This window comes from Chiloscyllium plagiosum, unplaced genomic scaffold (genome assembly GCF_037043375.1).
Source record: "Chiloscyllium plagiosum isolate Xiang-an unplaced genomic scaffold, Cpla_swu_hap1 HiC_scaffold_5, whole genome shotgun sequence".
Taxonomy (NCBI): Eukaryota; Metazoa; Chordata; class Chondrichthyes; order Orectolobiformes; family Hemiscylliidae; genus Chiloscyllium; species Chiloscyllium plagiosum.
In genome coordinates, this window is record NW_028270143.1 from 74174746 (window position 1) to 74191330 (window position 16585).

The 16585-nt window shown below is 40.7% G+C and overlaps 1 protein-coding gene across 4 annotated transcripts in view; it reads left to right on the top strand.

Annotated features, from left to right (window-relative positions):
- Positions 1-16585, top strand: part of krit1 (KRIT1 ankyrin repeat containing) — a 72962-nt gene that overhangs the window by 39437 nt on the left and 16940 nt on the right. For all 4 annotated transcript variants that reach the window (XM_087987317.1, XM_043690256.2, XM_043690260.2 and 1 more), the window contains 5 exons: positions 4508-4651; positions 7847-8003; positions 9797-9904; positions 13466-13622; positions 14288-14439. In XM_087987317.1, the coding sequence (XP_087843443.1) occupies positions 4508-4651; positions 7847-8003; positions 9797-9904; positions 13466-13622; positions 14288-14439 (718 nt within the window). The remainder of the gene's footprint in view (positions 1-4507; positions 4652-7846; positions 8004-9796; positions 9905-13465; positions 13623-14287; positions 14440-16585) is intronic.

Below are 16585 nucleotides of genomic sequence, written 5' to 3' on the forward strand. Positions count from 1 at the left end.
ATATCGATAAAAGTTTGTTATTGTGATGGCATAGTGATAATATCACTAGAATCCAGAGCCCCAGACTAATGTTCGAGGGACGTGAGTTGGAATCCCAGATGGTGAAATTTGAATTAATCAAAATTTGCAATGAAAGTCTAGTTGAACGGTGACCAGATAACCATTGTCATTTGTTGCAAAAACTCATTTGCTTCACTGATGTCATTTAGGGAAGCATATTTTTTATTTTCATCTGATCTGATCTCCAAGTGACCCACAGCAATGTGGTTGACCTTTAACTACTGTTTGAAATATACCAGCAAGCCACTCAGTTGCATCAAACTGTGACAAAATCTAATCAATGGCATGAAGCTAGATGGACCATTCTGAATCAGCCTTCTCACTGGAAACAAGAACAGCAAACCCAAGCCTATCGACCCTGCAATGACCTCCTGAATAACATATAGTGACTTGTTTCAAAATTGGGAAGGTTTTGGCACAGACAAGTAAAAGTCTGACATTGTTTGTAAGTAATGATTCTGTGATTATGTTCTATATATCATCATTGATATTCCTTTGTATGACCTACCAAAAGTGCTGGCAGAGTGCAATACAGTTAGGAGATTGTTGCCCTGGAGACTTGAACATTTATTCTGGATCCCATGAAGTCTCATGGCATCAGGTCAAACATAGGCAATGAAACCTTGTGCTGATTACCACATGCCGTGCAGAAAATAAGAGAGCATACCTAATGTTATGATCTCAGTTGTTGAACTCATGTGATGTGGGCATCGCTGGCTAGGCCAGCACTTGTTGTCTGTCTATAGTTGGCCTTGGGAAGGTGGTGTTGAGTTGCCTCCTTGAACTACTGAAGTCTGTGCGCTACCTAGGAGGAAATTGCTGGATTTTGACCAAATGACTCTGAAGGAATAATATACATTGCTAAGTATAGATGGTGAATTGCCTAGAGGAAAGCTTTGCAGGTTGTTGTGTTCCCATGTATCTGCTGCCCTTGTCCTTCTAGATGGAAGTGGTCATAGGTTTGGAAGGGGTTGGCTTCAGGAGCTTTGGCAAATTTCAGTAGTGCATCTTGGCGCTAGTACGCAATGCTGCTATTGAGAAGCATGTTTGTGGTTGTGGTGGCAAACAAGTGGGCTTCATTGTCCTGGATAGTGTCAAGCTTCTTGAGTGTTGTTAGAGCTGTACCTATCCAGGTAAGTGGGGAGTATGCCATCATACACCTGACTTGTGCCTTGCAGATGGTGGATAGGCTTTAGGGAATTGAGAGGTGAGTTACTTGTAAGATTCCTAGCTGCTGACCTGCTCTTGTAACCACTGTGTTTGTATGGCTGGTCCAGTTCGATTTCTGCTGAATGATCGTGGATGATTCAGTGGTGGTAATGGCATTGAATGTCAAGGCGCAATGGTTAGATTGTCTCTTACTGCCTGCCATTTGCACAGTGCACATGTAACCTTTTGGCCTGAGCCTGCCATATTGTCCAGGTCTTGTTGCATTTGGATGTGGACTTGTCAGATGCTGAAGTAGTCCGCGAATGGTGGTGAGCACTTTCATATCGTATCAAACAACCCCACTTCTGGGAGAAAGTGAGGACTGCAGATGCTGGAGATCAGGGCTGAAAAATGTGTTGCTGGAAAAGCGCAGCAGGTCAGGCAGCATCCAAGGAGCAGGAGAATCGACGTTTCGGGCATAAGCCTGAAGAAGGGCTTATGCCCGAAACATCGATTTTCCTGCTCCTTGGACGCTGTTTGACCTGCTGCGCTTTTCCAGCAACACATTTTTCAACCCCACTTCTGACCTTATGATAGAGGATTGGCTGTTAATGAAGCAGTGGAAAATGGTTTGGCCAAAGATGTTACCCTGAAGAGCTCCTGAAGAGATGTCTTGGAGCTGAGATGATTTACCTTCAACAGTCACAATCAAGTATGACTCAAACCTGAAGAGAGCTTTTTCCCTAATTCCCATTAACTTCAGTTTTCCTGTGGCTATTTGATGTCACACTCCCTGGTAAATTTGATCTTCATGTCAAGAGTAGTCAGTTTTACCTCTGAAACTAAGCTGTTTAGTCCAAATTTGAACCAAGGCTGAATAAATCAGATTCCAGTGTGAAACCAAGTTTGATAATCACAAGTTTCAGTTTTGCAGTTTATTTTGTTGATTTGTTATTGAAGATATTCACAAATTTATTGCATAAAAGGAAAAGCAATAAGTTGCACATGACAAGTTGAAAAAATTTTAACATAAGCACGAAAACAAAGATTGAATCCTTTTGCCAAAATTATGCTTTACAAATCCTTAGTTCCACTATCACTTCAGTTCTTAAGGTTTATTACCCAACTGAGTCTTTCCAGTCTTGATGACCTAGAGATCTAGACCTGCCTTTCTGACACAACTTTGATTCTTGCCTCTGATCATCTCTTTGTGTAGCCATAAGAATCAACTTTGCAAACATACAATAACCAAATACCTAGGTTGCTGAATAAGATAGTCAATTCACATGATTTATTGAAAATAATGTCTTTAGTTCGCTCTTCCAAATTGCATCTGACTTCTTGTCATAAACCACCCTCCCACCAAACATAATAAAGACAGGGTCCCCCTTGTCCTCACCTTCCGCCCGACTAGTCTGCATATCCGACGTATCGCCCTCAAATACTTCCGCCGACTCCTACTGGACTCCACCACTAAGAACATCTTCACCTCCTCACCCCTTCCTGCCTTCTGCAAGTACCATTCCCTTCGTCACTCCTTCGTTAGCTCCACTCTCCCCACCAACCCCCCGAACCCTCTGGTACCTTAACCGGCAACCATAAAAGATGCACAACCTGCTGGCACACCACCTCGTCACCTCCATCCAGAGCCTCAAATAGTCCTTCCAGATGAAACAGAAGTTCACTTGCTTCTCCTCCAACCTAGTTTACTGCATCCAGTGCCATGGTCTTCTCTACATCACACAGCATCTCAGCTGGGCCCTTAAGGGCCAGCCTGACCTCCCAATCACTACCATTTCAGTTCCCTTTCCCACTCTCCCTCTGACATGTCCATCCTTGGTCTACTCCATTGCCATAGTGAATCAGACCACAAAGTGGAGGAACAACACCTTATCTTCTGCCTGTACAGCCCACAGGACTCAACACCTGAGTTCTCCAATTTCAAGTAACCTCACACCAATCCCTGACTCCCTCTCCAGCCCTATCACCTACCTTCCATTCTTCTGATCGACTCTTCCTTCCAGCTACCAACCAGATTCATTCCTCCCATCGACCAACCAGATCATATCCACCATCTGTATTCACTTATCACAATGTCACTATTCTGACCCTCTCCCCACCCATAACTCTGCACCACCGGCTCACCAATCTGCAGCTCCCCTTACCTCTAGCTCCATTCCTGAAGAAGGGTTATACCCGAAATGTCGACTTCTCCACCTCCTGGCTTGCTGTGTTCCTCCAGCCTCCTGCTTGTCTACTTTCCTAACCTGTCTAAATCCTTTTGCAACCCCCCCCTGCCGCCTCAATACTACCTGTCACTCCACATATCTTTAGATTAGATTAGATTCCCTACAGTGTGGAAACTGGCCCTTCAGCCCCACAAGTCCACACTGACCCTCCGAAAAGCAACCCACCCAGACCCATTCCCCTACATTCACCCCTGACTAATGCACCTAATACTACGGGCAATTTAGCATGGGCAATTCACCTAACCCGCACATTTTTGGACATCTTTATCATCTGCAAACTTAGCCCGAATGACCTCCGTTCCTCCTCCTAGATCGTTAATGTATAAAATGAAAAGTTGTGGTCCCAACACTGACCCTTGCAGGACACTACTAGTCACCGGTTGCCATCCTGAGAAAGTCCCTTTTATCCCCTTTCTAGGCTTTCTGCCAGACAGCCAAGCTTCTATCCATGCTAGTATTTTGCCTGTAATACTATGGGCTCTTATGTTACCAAGCAGTCCCCCGTGTGGCACCGATCAAAGGCCTTTTGGAGGTCCAAGTAGATAACATACATGGGCTCTCTTGTTTAACCTGCACATTACAGTTGCTGACTAAGTGCTCTGCTGATGGAAATGATACCCCTCATATGTAAATCTGAATGTATGAGATCCCATGATACTATTTGAAAAGAAGTAGGCCAATTTCTTATAATGCAATAGGTAGCATTTATCCTAATACCATTGAAACCAATTAACTGTTCAATTATCTAATTGGTATTTTTGTGACCTTGCTACGTATTTATTAAATGTTGAATTTGCCTTCGTTACAACTGATGACTGAAGAATTTCCTTGTGAAGTATTTTAGGAATCCTGAGGACCATATATATTTGGAATGTGTACACAATATATATGTGGTAGTTATTTTTAAAAGCTAAGCATTGACAATTTATGAAGAAACGTTTTGCTGATGTATTAATTATCAGAAGAGAATCATATGTTTCAGAGATGGACCTTTCTTGTGACTGTTCAATTTGAAAAGTTTTTTTTAATGAATTTCATTTCTCCTTCAGGGAACGACAGTGGGTGGATGATTTTCCCCTGCATCGCAGTGCCTGTGAAGGTGTTACAGAGTTGCTGAGCAAACTTCTAGATAGTGGCTTTTCAGTTAATCAGTTGGACAGTGATCATTGGGCACCTATTCATTATGCTTGTTGGTATGTAATTTAGCTTCAACTTTAATCTTTTTATTATTTTCCATAATGAAAATATTCCATGAAAATCAAGTTGTTCGTGTTAAGCAAAGCCAAGAATGAAGTCTGCCACGGATTTTTATTCCTCTGACTTAGGCAGTGCATGGTTACTCTATGGCAGTGCTACACTTTGAGATTCATCATCATTTCTCAGCAGTATGTGTCACAATTTCTGTTTTTGCACTTTGGTCTTCTTGTATGTTGCATTCAATCTTGCTTGTATCACAAACATTGTGTGTGATTTTTTTCCATTCCAGAGGTGACAAGTACAATCGTGAATGTGATGACATAATTGGAAATCAGGTTCTCGCCATTCCAATAGATTTTGGAAACTCTTCATTCCTCCCATAGGTGCTGAGATAACTTTCTTGCCAACAAATTGCAAAAAAGAATCTATCTGCATGCATTTGCATCTCATTAGTTACCATCTCCCTTGAATTAAGTCGATCATCCCAACTAACCTTTGACATGTGAGAAATTTGACTACAAATTGGTTTCCTCTATGGGCTGCTACGGCACACCCTCCATATCCACACCTTTGTTAACTATCCGGATGCTGTGGCATTTCATCCTGCTATCCCGAGATTGTGGGGCCACTGGTCAGCTCAGTCACTATGATTTTTGGCATGTGCTAGTTTTTATGGTTCAGAGTGCAATTGGAGCCGATTTGTCATGAACCAGCATCTTCATCAAAAAATCTTCAATGTGACCATTACAGTCAGTAGTGTACCACTAATGAAACTCTGTTAGGTTTCCAGATAGCAACCATGACTCTTGGATCCTGGACCATTCACAGACCATCCTTTGAAAGACAGTCAGCCCATACAAGGATAGTTGCTGGACCACAGATGATACTTGCTGCACATTGGCTGATGATATGTCTAAGAAATCCTCAGCCTGCTGAGCAGAGGTACAGGCATTGTCCATGCCCTCAACCATAGCCATAGGCATGAAGACGAGGTTCCAATGTCTGGATTGTTCAGGCACTAACAATACAGTGTACTTCAGACAGGGTGGCCCATATCACTCTGGTCTGCTGCACCCACCACAGTCTGTCACCAACGGTGGGAGGGGAAATCTGTTCACTGGGGAGATGATGCAGGAAATGGAGAGGAGAGTATGGATATTGCAAGAGACCAAAATAATCATTGAAGACATGGAGAGGGCAATTATGTGCTGAGCCAGAGAGACTAGAGACAACCTTTTAAAGTCACCAGCTTTCAGGGTGACTGAGCTGTCCAGAAACATTTTGTGTTCATGTTTTCATTTGTGCAGTTGGCTGTTACTCTTCTGATTGCTATATGTTTCTCGAGGGCTGAGATGCTTTTCCATTTGATTTACGGTAACACTTCTCTCACTTGTGGCTGTGGTTTTTTTATTCTGTAAAAGCACAAGTGTGGGCACAAACCTTGTCTTGGATCAAGATGACATTCAAGAACTGTGATGGCAAGCCCTTCTACTACTGTTAGCTCCAGAATGCTTGTGTTAAAATGGTCCTTGCATCAAACATGTGCAAGACCCATCAAGGCGCACATTCCCTTGTGAATACCACTTTGTTGCCTATGAGCTTTACAATCTGTTTCCCTGCAGTGCTTCAGAGTGCCGTGTGCCTTTGCTGTATCCTTGTAATCCTTGAACATCTTCACTGAGAGCTCTTCCATTACTATGCACAGTGAAGTTTGAATCTGTTTTTTTTTAGATTAGATTACTTACAGTGTGGAAACAGGCCCTTCGGCCCAACAAGTCCACACCGACCCGCCGAAGCGCAACCCACCCATTCCCCTACATTTACCCCTTTACCTAACACTACGGGCAATTTAGCATGGCCAATTCACCTGACCTGCACATCTTTGGACTGTGGGAGGAAACCGGAGCACCCGGAGGAAACCCACGCAGACACGGGGAGAACGTGCAAACTCCACACAGTCAGTCGCCTGAGTCGGGAATTGAACCCGGGTCTCTGGCGCTGTGAGGCAGCAGTGCTAACCACTGTGCCACCGTGCCGCCCACGAAAATACTTTTGACAGCGCTGTTGCTGAAATGAGACGTCTCAGTTGCAGCTCTCACCCTTAAATTGTCTAGTATTGCTTGGATAACCACGGACAGGTGACAGACTTTTTCCCTCTGGAGTCTGTAGATATATAATAGGTTTGCTATCGTTTCCATATTGAGTGTATGCACCATATTGAGGATTCACCATTTGAACATCCAAAAGCACTTGCAAAGGAGTGTCACTGAAATTGAGAGGCTAGCTTCTGTGTTCTCTGATGCATTTCTTTGATGTTGGGAACAGACACCATTGGATCCAGGGATGCTCCTGGCATGCAGTGATGAAATGGCATCCAGCTGTTCTGCCAGGATTGAGAACATCCTGCTTGCTCATGATGTGTGTTTTGCCGAGTCATTTGTGTACACGACACTGGAATAGATAATGTGAGAAGTGTACGATCATCACCCAAATTAACACATTGGCTGTGATGCCATTTAAGACATATGATGCCATACTTGAAGTCAAAAATGGAAAATCTCTGTCATTGCATTTCATGTTCTGAAAATACATACAGCTTTATGATTTTTGCCTCAATCATGACACACCTCCAATATTCAGCGGAGGAGATGGCAACATGTATTTTGATTACTTTCTGTATAACCAGCTGTCTGTATTAGATTTTTATTTCTATTTTATGGTTCCTAAGGCTCAGAATCATATGACTTAGTTAAATGAACCTTTGCATTGTCTATTGTCTAACTGGATTTGAATTAGTTGGTTTAGCTGGCTAATAATTAGCACTATAGTTTTCTTGGTGAAATTCTACTTGTACCAATTCATTTTATTTATCACTTTAAAATGGCGTTTCATTGTCCTTTTGATTTTGTGCTTGTAATCATTGAATATCATCAGAAGAATAAGACAGTTGACTCATTTATTCAATGTTGATCTTCAATATGCTCACATATTGGCAGTTGACTTTAACCCTTTCCACTACCAATCTAATCTAGTATTACAAGTAATGCATATTTAAACCATTCATGAAAATATTTTTCTCAAATGAAGATTTTAGTATAATCTGTGAAATTATATTCAAGGCTGAGAGGTTAAAGTAATAAACGTAAAGTTTCAATTTCATTTTTCTTCCCACTGACCATTTGCTTTTTTAGGTATGGAAAGGTCGAAGCTACCCGCATCCTAATACAAAAGGGAAAGTGTAATCCCAACCTTCTAAATGGACAGCTTAGTTCACCACTTCATTTTGCAGCTGGTGGAGGACGTGCAGAAATTGTGCAACTTTTACTACAGCATCCTGAGATTGATCGGGTACAGTTCAGACAATTTCTTAGCACATTCTGTTCAAATCTTCATATAAACTAGACTTTTTGCTACATTGATCCTTGATTGTCTTTATTTTGGAGCAGATTTAATGTGTTAGTATTGAAAGTTATGCCAGTTTAGAAATGGTAGCTGATTGCATTGCATTGATAGTTTCAAAATTACTGGTCAATCTAGCAGCCTTCCAAGATTGTACCATTACTCAAAAATTGAGTGCAGTCAGACTTACCTCTCCACTAAAGCACCATTGCAGATATAAATTAGCATTGCACCATCAAGCTGCATATTTATTTCAGTTTATCCTTATTTCCCTTTTCAAGCAGTTTGAGACACTGCTTTACATAGAGATAATAAATAAATATTTCCACAATCTTGCTGTTCACTACTTTGTAGATATTTTCTAATTGGTCTGTTCAGAAATGCAATTACATACTTGCTGTCCTGATGGGACTTGAAGCCGTGCTTTCTCCACTACTTATAGAACATAGAAGAATACAGCGCAGTACAGGCCCTTTGGCCCTCGATGTTGCGCCGATCCAAGCCCACCTAACCAACACTAGCCCACTATCCTCCATATGCCTATCCGATGCCCGCTTAAATTCCCATAAAGAGGGAGAGTCCACCACTGCTACTGACAGGGCATTCCATGAACTCACGACTCGCTGAGTAAAGAACCTACCCCTAACATCTGTCCTATACCTACCACCCCTTAATTTAAAGCTATGCCCCCTCGTAATAGCTGACTCCATACGTGGAAAAAGGTTCTCACGGTCAACCCTATCTAAACCCCTACTTGATTTATTGTTTAATCGATATGTTCAGAGATGTTATTATATGCCTTTGGAGCACATGGCACTATACCTGCACCACAAGAGCCCTTCAAACATTTGTGAGTAGTTGTGTGTAAAGGAAATGTGATGACCAACACATATCAATAAAGGGTCCTTTCTTTGCTTTGTTCCCCACTAACCTGATGTTACACGTGGTGATAATTTTCCTCCCTCAGTCTTGCTGTGGGACAAGTCAAGAAGTCTTTTATTTAAAGTATGCATGGACAGGCTTTTGATAATATCTGCTAAAAGTCAATTATAGGGGCATTTTTTTAAAAATACATGATCCAGGGGAGAATCAACACAGAAGACTTTTTTTATTCGTTGATGGAATGTGGCCATTGCTACCTTGGCCAGCATTTCTATGCCATTCTAAATGCATGGCCGACAGTTAAGTGTCAACCACATTGTTCAGAATCTGAAGTCACATGTGGCCAGATTAGGGAAGGATGGCAGATTTCCTTCCCTAACTACATGGTAAACCAGATTGGTTTTTACAATTATCAAAGGTTATATAATTGCCATTTTTAAAATTTCAGACTTTTAGTGAAATGTGAATTCAATTCCTGCCATGATTGAATTGAAATCCAATTGTCCAGAACATTTTAAAGTAGAGTTATAGATTAGTAGTCCAGTGAGATTACCACTTTGATACTGTCTCCCCTAGCTTCCCTCTGTCACTTCATGATCTTCTGAAGCTAATTGTTATCATAGTCACACAACCAGATCATGAGAAAGTCCAGTCATGTTTAAAACACACCAAAATTAAACAACTTTAAGTTGTGTTGTCCAGTATAGTACTTCATTTCCATGAGAGAAATGTATCCTATTGCAGCTATTGATGAGGAGAAATTTCTTTCCTCAGAATAATCTTTTAATAATTAGAAATCTTATTAAAATCATACTTTGCATATTGTAGTGAAATTGTTTTATGCTTGTTGATTATTCCAGCATATTGTGGATCAACAAGGAAGGACAGCATTGCAGGTCTGCGAAGAGAATAAACAGAATGATTGGGAAAAAACAGTACAACTCCTAAATGATGCAATGAATAAGCCAGTAAGTTTATTTACTGACGCTTTTCTAAAATTAAAATGCAGAAACCTCTAGATCGTTGTCAATGTTCTGCATGTATTTAAAGAACTTGAACTTGAACATGTTTTAGAATTACCAAAACATGCATTTTTAGTTAACTGTACACATGTACATTTAGGAGAAAGTAAGGACTGCAGATGCTGGAGATCAGAGTTGAAAAGTGTGGCTCTGATGTGTGTTTCAGGTATGAGCCCATCATCAAGAATTTTCAGGGCTTATAGCTAAAACGTCAACTCTCCTGCTCTGCGGATGCTGCCTGACCTGCTGTGCTTTTCCAGCACCACACTTTTAGATGTGTATTAAGCACTTTGTGTATAGTTTTATTTTGTTAATTAACCATGATCTCTTTGTATAAGTGGCTGAAATTTCATAATTATGAAACAGCAGGAGATCATAGCCAACAAATGAATTTTAAAAAGTGGTGGGTGGATGTCCGATAAGAATAGATTAATGTAATCAGGTTTGTCCCACTGAGGCGCGGAAGGGATGGTAGGGTGAAGGAACCTTGTGTGACAAGGGGTGTGGAACATCTAGTCAAGAGGAAGAAGGAGGCTTGCTTAAGGTTGAGGAGGCAAGGATCGGACAGGGCTTTAGATGGTTACGAGGTAGCCAGGAAGAAACTGAAGAGTGAACTTGAGAGCTAGAAGCGAGCACGAAAAAGCTCTAGTGGGTAGGATTAAGGAAGACCCTAAGTTATCCTAAACTTGTGAGGAACAAGAGAATGGCCAGAGTGAGGTTAGGGTTGATCAGAGATAGTGGAGGGAACTTGCGTCTGGAGTTAGAGGAAGTAGGGGAAGTACTTAATGAATACTTTGCTTTAGTGTTCATTACTGAGAGGGACCTTGATGTTTGTGTGGACAGCATGAAACAGACTGATATGCGCAAACAGGTTGATGTTAGGAAGGAGCATGTGCTGAACATTTTGAAAAACATAAGGATAGATAAATTCCCTGGGCCAGATGGAATATACCCTGGGTTACTACAGGACGTGAGGGAAGAGATTGCTGCACCTGTGGCAATGATCTTTCTGTCCTCACTGTCCACTGGAGTAGTACCAGATGATTGGAAGGTGGCAAATGTTATTCCCTTGTTCAAGAAAGGGAATAGGGATAACCCTGGGAATTACAGGTCAGTCAGTCTTACGTCAGTGGTGGGCAGAAGAGAGACTTGATTTGTGATTACTTGGAAAACTATGCTTTGATTAGAGATAGTCAGCATGGCTTTGAGAGGGGCAGGTCGTGTTTCACAAACCTTATTGAATTCTTTGAGGATGTGTCAAAGCACATAGATAAAGGTAGAGCAGTGGATGTGGTGTACATGGATTTTAGCAAGACATTTGATAAGGTTCCCCATGGTAGGCTTATTCAGAAAGTAAGGAGGCATGCGATACAAGGAAATCTGGCTGTCTGGATACAGAATTGGCTGGCCCATTGAAGATAGAAGGTGGTGGTGGATTGATAGTATTCAGCCTGGAGCTCACGCAGGGATCTGTTCTGGGACCTTGCTCTTTGTGATTTTTATAAATGACTTGAATGAGGAAGTGGAAGGGTGTGTTAGTAAGTTTGCCGATGACACGAAGGTTGGTGGAGTGGCAGATAGTGTGCAAGGCTGTTGTAGGTCGCAACAGGGCAATGACAGGATGCAGAACTGGGCTGATAAGTGGCAGATGGAGTTCAGCCTGGAAAAGTGTGAAGTGATTCACTTTGGAAAGTCGAATTTGAATGCAGAATGCAGGGTTAGGGGCAAGATTCTTGGCAGTGTGGAGGAACAGAGGTCCTCCATGTCTGTAGATCCCTCAAAGTTGCCACCCAAGTTGAAAGGGTTGTTAAGAAGCCAGGCGGTGTGTTGGCTTTCATTAGCGGGGGATTGAGTTTAAGAGCCGCGAGGTTATGCTGCAGTTCTGTGGAGCCCTGGTTAGACCACACTTGCAATATTGTGCTCAGTTCTGGATGCCTCATTACAAGAAGGATGTGGAAGCTTTCGAAAAGGTGCAGAGGAGATTTTCCAGGATGCTGCCTAGACTGGAGGGCATATCTTATGAAGAAAGGTTTTTCTCATTGGAGTGAAAAAGGATGAGAGATGACTTGGTGGAGGTGTATAATGTGATGAGAGGCATAGATAGAGTGGATAGCCAAAGACATTTTCTCATGGCAGAATTGTCTATCACTAGGGGGCATAATTTTAAGGTGATTGGAGGAAGGTTTAGGGGTAATGTCAGAGGTAAGTTCTTTACACAGAGTGGTGGGTGCATGGAATGCACTGCCAGCAGTGGTAGTAGAGTCAGATACATTAGGGGCATTTAAGCAACTCTTGCATAGTTACGTAGAAGATAGTACAATGAAGGGAATGTGGGTTAGTCTGATGTTAGAGTAGAATAAACGATCAGCACAACATCAAGGGCCTGTACTGTACTGTGCTGTACTGTTCTGTGTTTTATGTTAATCACTAAGAATGAACAGTCAGAAAAAAACATACTTGAGATCTCAGAAGTTGTAATGTCTGGAGATGAAGAGTGAAACCAATTCGAATTGACTTGATAATCTTTCACTTTAACCAGGCAGGTCTGCAATGATCAGTAGTATAGATTGACAAAATGGTTTGGTTCATTGGATGGAATCTGGAGGGACAGTTCTTGCCACTTAAATACCAGAAGTTATATTTTGTAATGTTTGACAGGATGGCCGTGGTTGGCCAACAGTCGCTTGTAATCTTCTCTGGAAAGCTGTGTGGTTTTGAGTGGTCAAACTATTAGTATCTCCAGTATTTTTGTAAGTTGTTCACCACCTTTTTTACCCTGCGCCAAGAATATATGTATTTGGGTCATTTGAATGTATATGGCATGATCATTGTGTGTCCATTGGCAAAGAGACGCTCTTAACTTGACATAGATTTTTCAGAAACAAGAACCAGAAATTGCAGGAGAAATTCAGCAGGTCTAGCTTTATTTGTTGAGGGAAAGCACAGTTAACATTTGAGTCCAGTGACCCTCCTTCAGAACACTTTCTCTACATGGATTTATCCAGACCTGAATTTGGAACAATTTAAACATCGTAATGTGTTTCCACTTGTGTGTTAGACATTCAAATAGAAATAGCTAATGTAATGCAATATTTGATCTTAGGTAAACTTTGTTATTGCTGTAATGAAATATGCAGAACTGTAATACATTTGATTCAACTTTACTTGACAAATGACGTACAGATTTTTAATTTCCAAAAATTTATGGAGATATTTAGTAAACAATATATTAGATTAAAATAAATCTTAACATGCTTGAGCTATTTATTAAACATTAAATACTGGTACCTTGCTAAAATAATTTTGCTTATATCAGAAATGATTATTGATTACCTTAAAGATTGTTAAAACACTGATCTATTTGACAAATTATTAAGTGATCATCTGAAACAATTTGATAGCCATTGATCTTGTAATTAATATTATAGTAATATAATTCAAATAAATTTAAATATTTTGTGAACTATTATTTAAAGTATAATTTGAACTTTTTTGTTGAATCAACAGTATGAGAAAGTTAAAATTTATCGTACCGATGGATCTTATCGTGCTGTTGAGCTGAAGCATGGTAACAATACCACGGTGCAGCAGATAATGGAAGGCATGCGGCTGTCACAAGAAACACAACAATATTTTACAATCTGGATCTGCTCTGAGAACCTCAGTAAGAAATATGATAAATTGCTTTTATATTTAAATGGTTTAACTAAAAATGGTAAAATGTTGCAGACAATATAATTTTCGATTATTTTGTCAAAATAAGAGGATGAATGCATATTGGGGGAGGAGTCCTTGCAAATGTTATCAATTAAAAATCATAAGTTCAAATATGGTTTCCCATTTTGAATTCATCAGCCCCTTGCTATTTACAACGCTGATGCTAATTCACATCACAAATTTTCAATATAAGGGAGAAGAGCAATTTGTTTAGCTTTGTAAGTAGTCTCTTTTTGTGCTGGCAGCTTCTTCTTTTGTGCTGTTGCCAGGAAATATGGCCCATTGTTAGCTTGAAGCATTTGTACATGTAAACACTGCACCAGCCATCTTGCAGTCAGTGGGTCAGGTTAGAGACCGTTTGCGTTGAAGACCACATTTTTCATGATAGGATTATGCATATTTTATATTGGGCACTTAAAGCTAACAAGTAAAGCTGACTTTTGTCCTCACAATCTGGGCTAAATTTGAATACCGTTCCCAGAAATGAAATACTATTGTTAAGCCATTGAACTATCCTCCCTCATTTCTGTCTCTTTTTTTGAAGAAATAATGATAAGTAAATTTAATGGCAAAGACACTGCCACATCATTTTTCAAGTTTCTTTTTATCTAGGTTTGCAGCTCAAACCATACCATAAATCACTACAGCACCTGCGAGACTGGCCAGAGATTGTTGCAGAATTAACTAGCCTTGATCCACATTCGGAAAAACCACAACTCTTTCTGCGAAGGGATGTGCGACTTCCACTGGAAACTGAAAAGAAGGTTAGTACTAAAATGCAGCATTGATAACAGCTATCTCTTTTTTTTTAAAAGGGGAGCAACGCATATTTATAAGGCCTTGCCCTCCTTGCACTGCTGAAAATGGTTTTCTGTAATTATATGTACATGATGCATTTGTGAAGACCAATGGATTTTGATTGGTTTAAGAGAATGCTTTTCAACTTACAAGCGATGCTTAATCAATGTTCAATTCAAACAGTGAAAATGTGAACTATTCAATTCGGCTTTTAAGTCTTTGATCACATTTGTCATACTTGTATGGATGATTAGTTAATAAACAAAATAAAATTTGACTGTTTTGTCACTGATAAAATGGTACTCTCAAAGCAATTTCACACAGCTTTTTTTCAGCAGGAAACACTAATGAAAATGGCCAGGAAGTTCCAATGCCAGATAACCATTGAAGCAGCACCAACTGTAATTGTGCATCAGGATTATATGAAATCCTAGATGCGGCGCACATTTTGGGAATTGACCAGGAATTTTATGTCCATTTCCCTGTCTCTAGGACACTTTGGTAGAATCCATTAACGTTGAAGAGTTTGGAGGGTTCAGCTTTAATGAAGTCAGTTTATGCCCAGGAAAATTGAGGATTAAAGCCTACTATTCTCGCCCACCTCGCTCTTCCCACCGTATGCTGATCACAACACTGCCCCAACCCTCCAAACTACATGCTGATTGTGAGGCATTTACTGCAACTTGATTGACTTTGACTTTAACTTTACTTCACAGATCAACGGACTGCTTGATTTGTATTGAGGAGAAAGTGAGGTCTGCAGATGCTGGAGATCAGAGATGGAAGTGTGTTGCTGGAAAAGCGCAGCAGGTCAGGCAGCATCTAGGGAACAGGAGAATCGACGTTTCGGGCATTAGCCTGAAGAAGGGCTAATGCCCGAAACGTCGATTCTCCTGTTCCTAGATGCTGCCTGACCTGCTGCGCTTTTCCAGCAACACATTTCCATGCTTGATTTGTATTGCTTACCTGTATATTGGTGCTCATTTAGCTGCAGTTTTCCAGTTCACTGGGATATCAACAAACATTAGTATTTCCAAAGTGTGATACATTTATGTCTAACAATGTTATGTAAATACAACTAAGCAGTGTTGTATCAAAGGTTGTGTAGCTAAATCTTTTGTCCTTGCTGGCTTATTACTTTGTTCAACAATGATGTTCTTGGCTTTTCATTGGCTCATTGCTGGTGCGTTAACTAGTCAGTCAATGTTAATCACAGACTTTGTTCTTGCTTCAAATATAAATAACTTTTTATCAAGTTATATCTAGACTTAGCATCCTGTAGTTTTCAAGTCTGTTTAATTAAATTGCTCAGTTGCATTCAGTGAGAAATTTGTTAGTTGTAATTTTAATTGCACCTAAGCATAAACATCATATTTGTTGTATGTGGGCAAGAACAAGGCAGAAGAATTCATGTGAATGTGAGAGATTATCCAGTTTGAAAACATAACTAAGAATTAGCAGCAGGAGTTGTCTGTTCTGTCCTTTAGCCCGCCCCACCATTCATTAAGATCCCAATTGATCTGCCCAAGGTCTCAACATCTCTTTCGTGGCTGCCGCTTAAAGTTCTGAACTTCATGATATTTCAAAAATCTATCTACCTCCTCTTTGAATTCTTCCAGTGATTTAGCCTTCACAACTGTTTGGGGGTAGAGAATTCTAGATATTGCTAACCTCTGAGAGACGGAAGTCCTTCTCATCTCAGTTTTAGATGTGTTCCCGTATTCCCATATCCTGTAACTTTGCCCACTAGTTTGGGATTTCCCCATTCATAAGCACTGCCCCCCCCCCCCCACCTCAGGCCAATATCTACCCTGCCAGACCGCCTCAGAACCTTGTATGTTTCATGAGGACCTCCTCTCATTCTTATAATCCTAATGAATAAAGGTCTAAGATGCTTAACTGTTCTTGAAAAGTGAAGGTCTGTGTTCAAGGAATCAGCCTAGTGAATCACACTCGAACTGCCTCCAATGCAGAGAATCCTTTTTAAAATAGTGTCCAAAAATGTACACAGTACTCCAGGTGCAGCCTCATCAACACTCTGTGCAGTTATAATAAGACATCTCTATTTTTAAACTCTAACCCCTGAGCAGCCAAGCCCAGAATTCTGTTTGT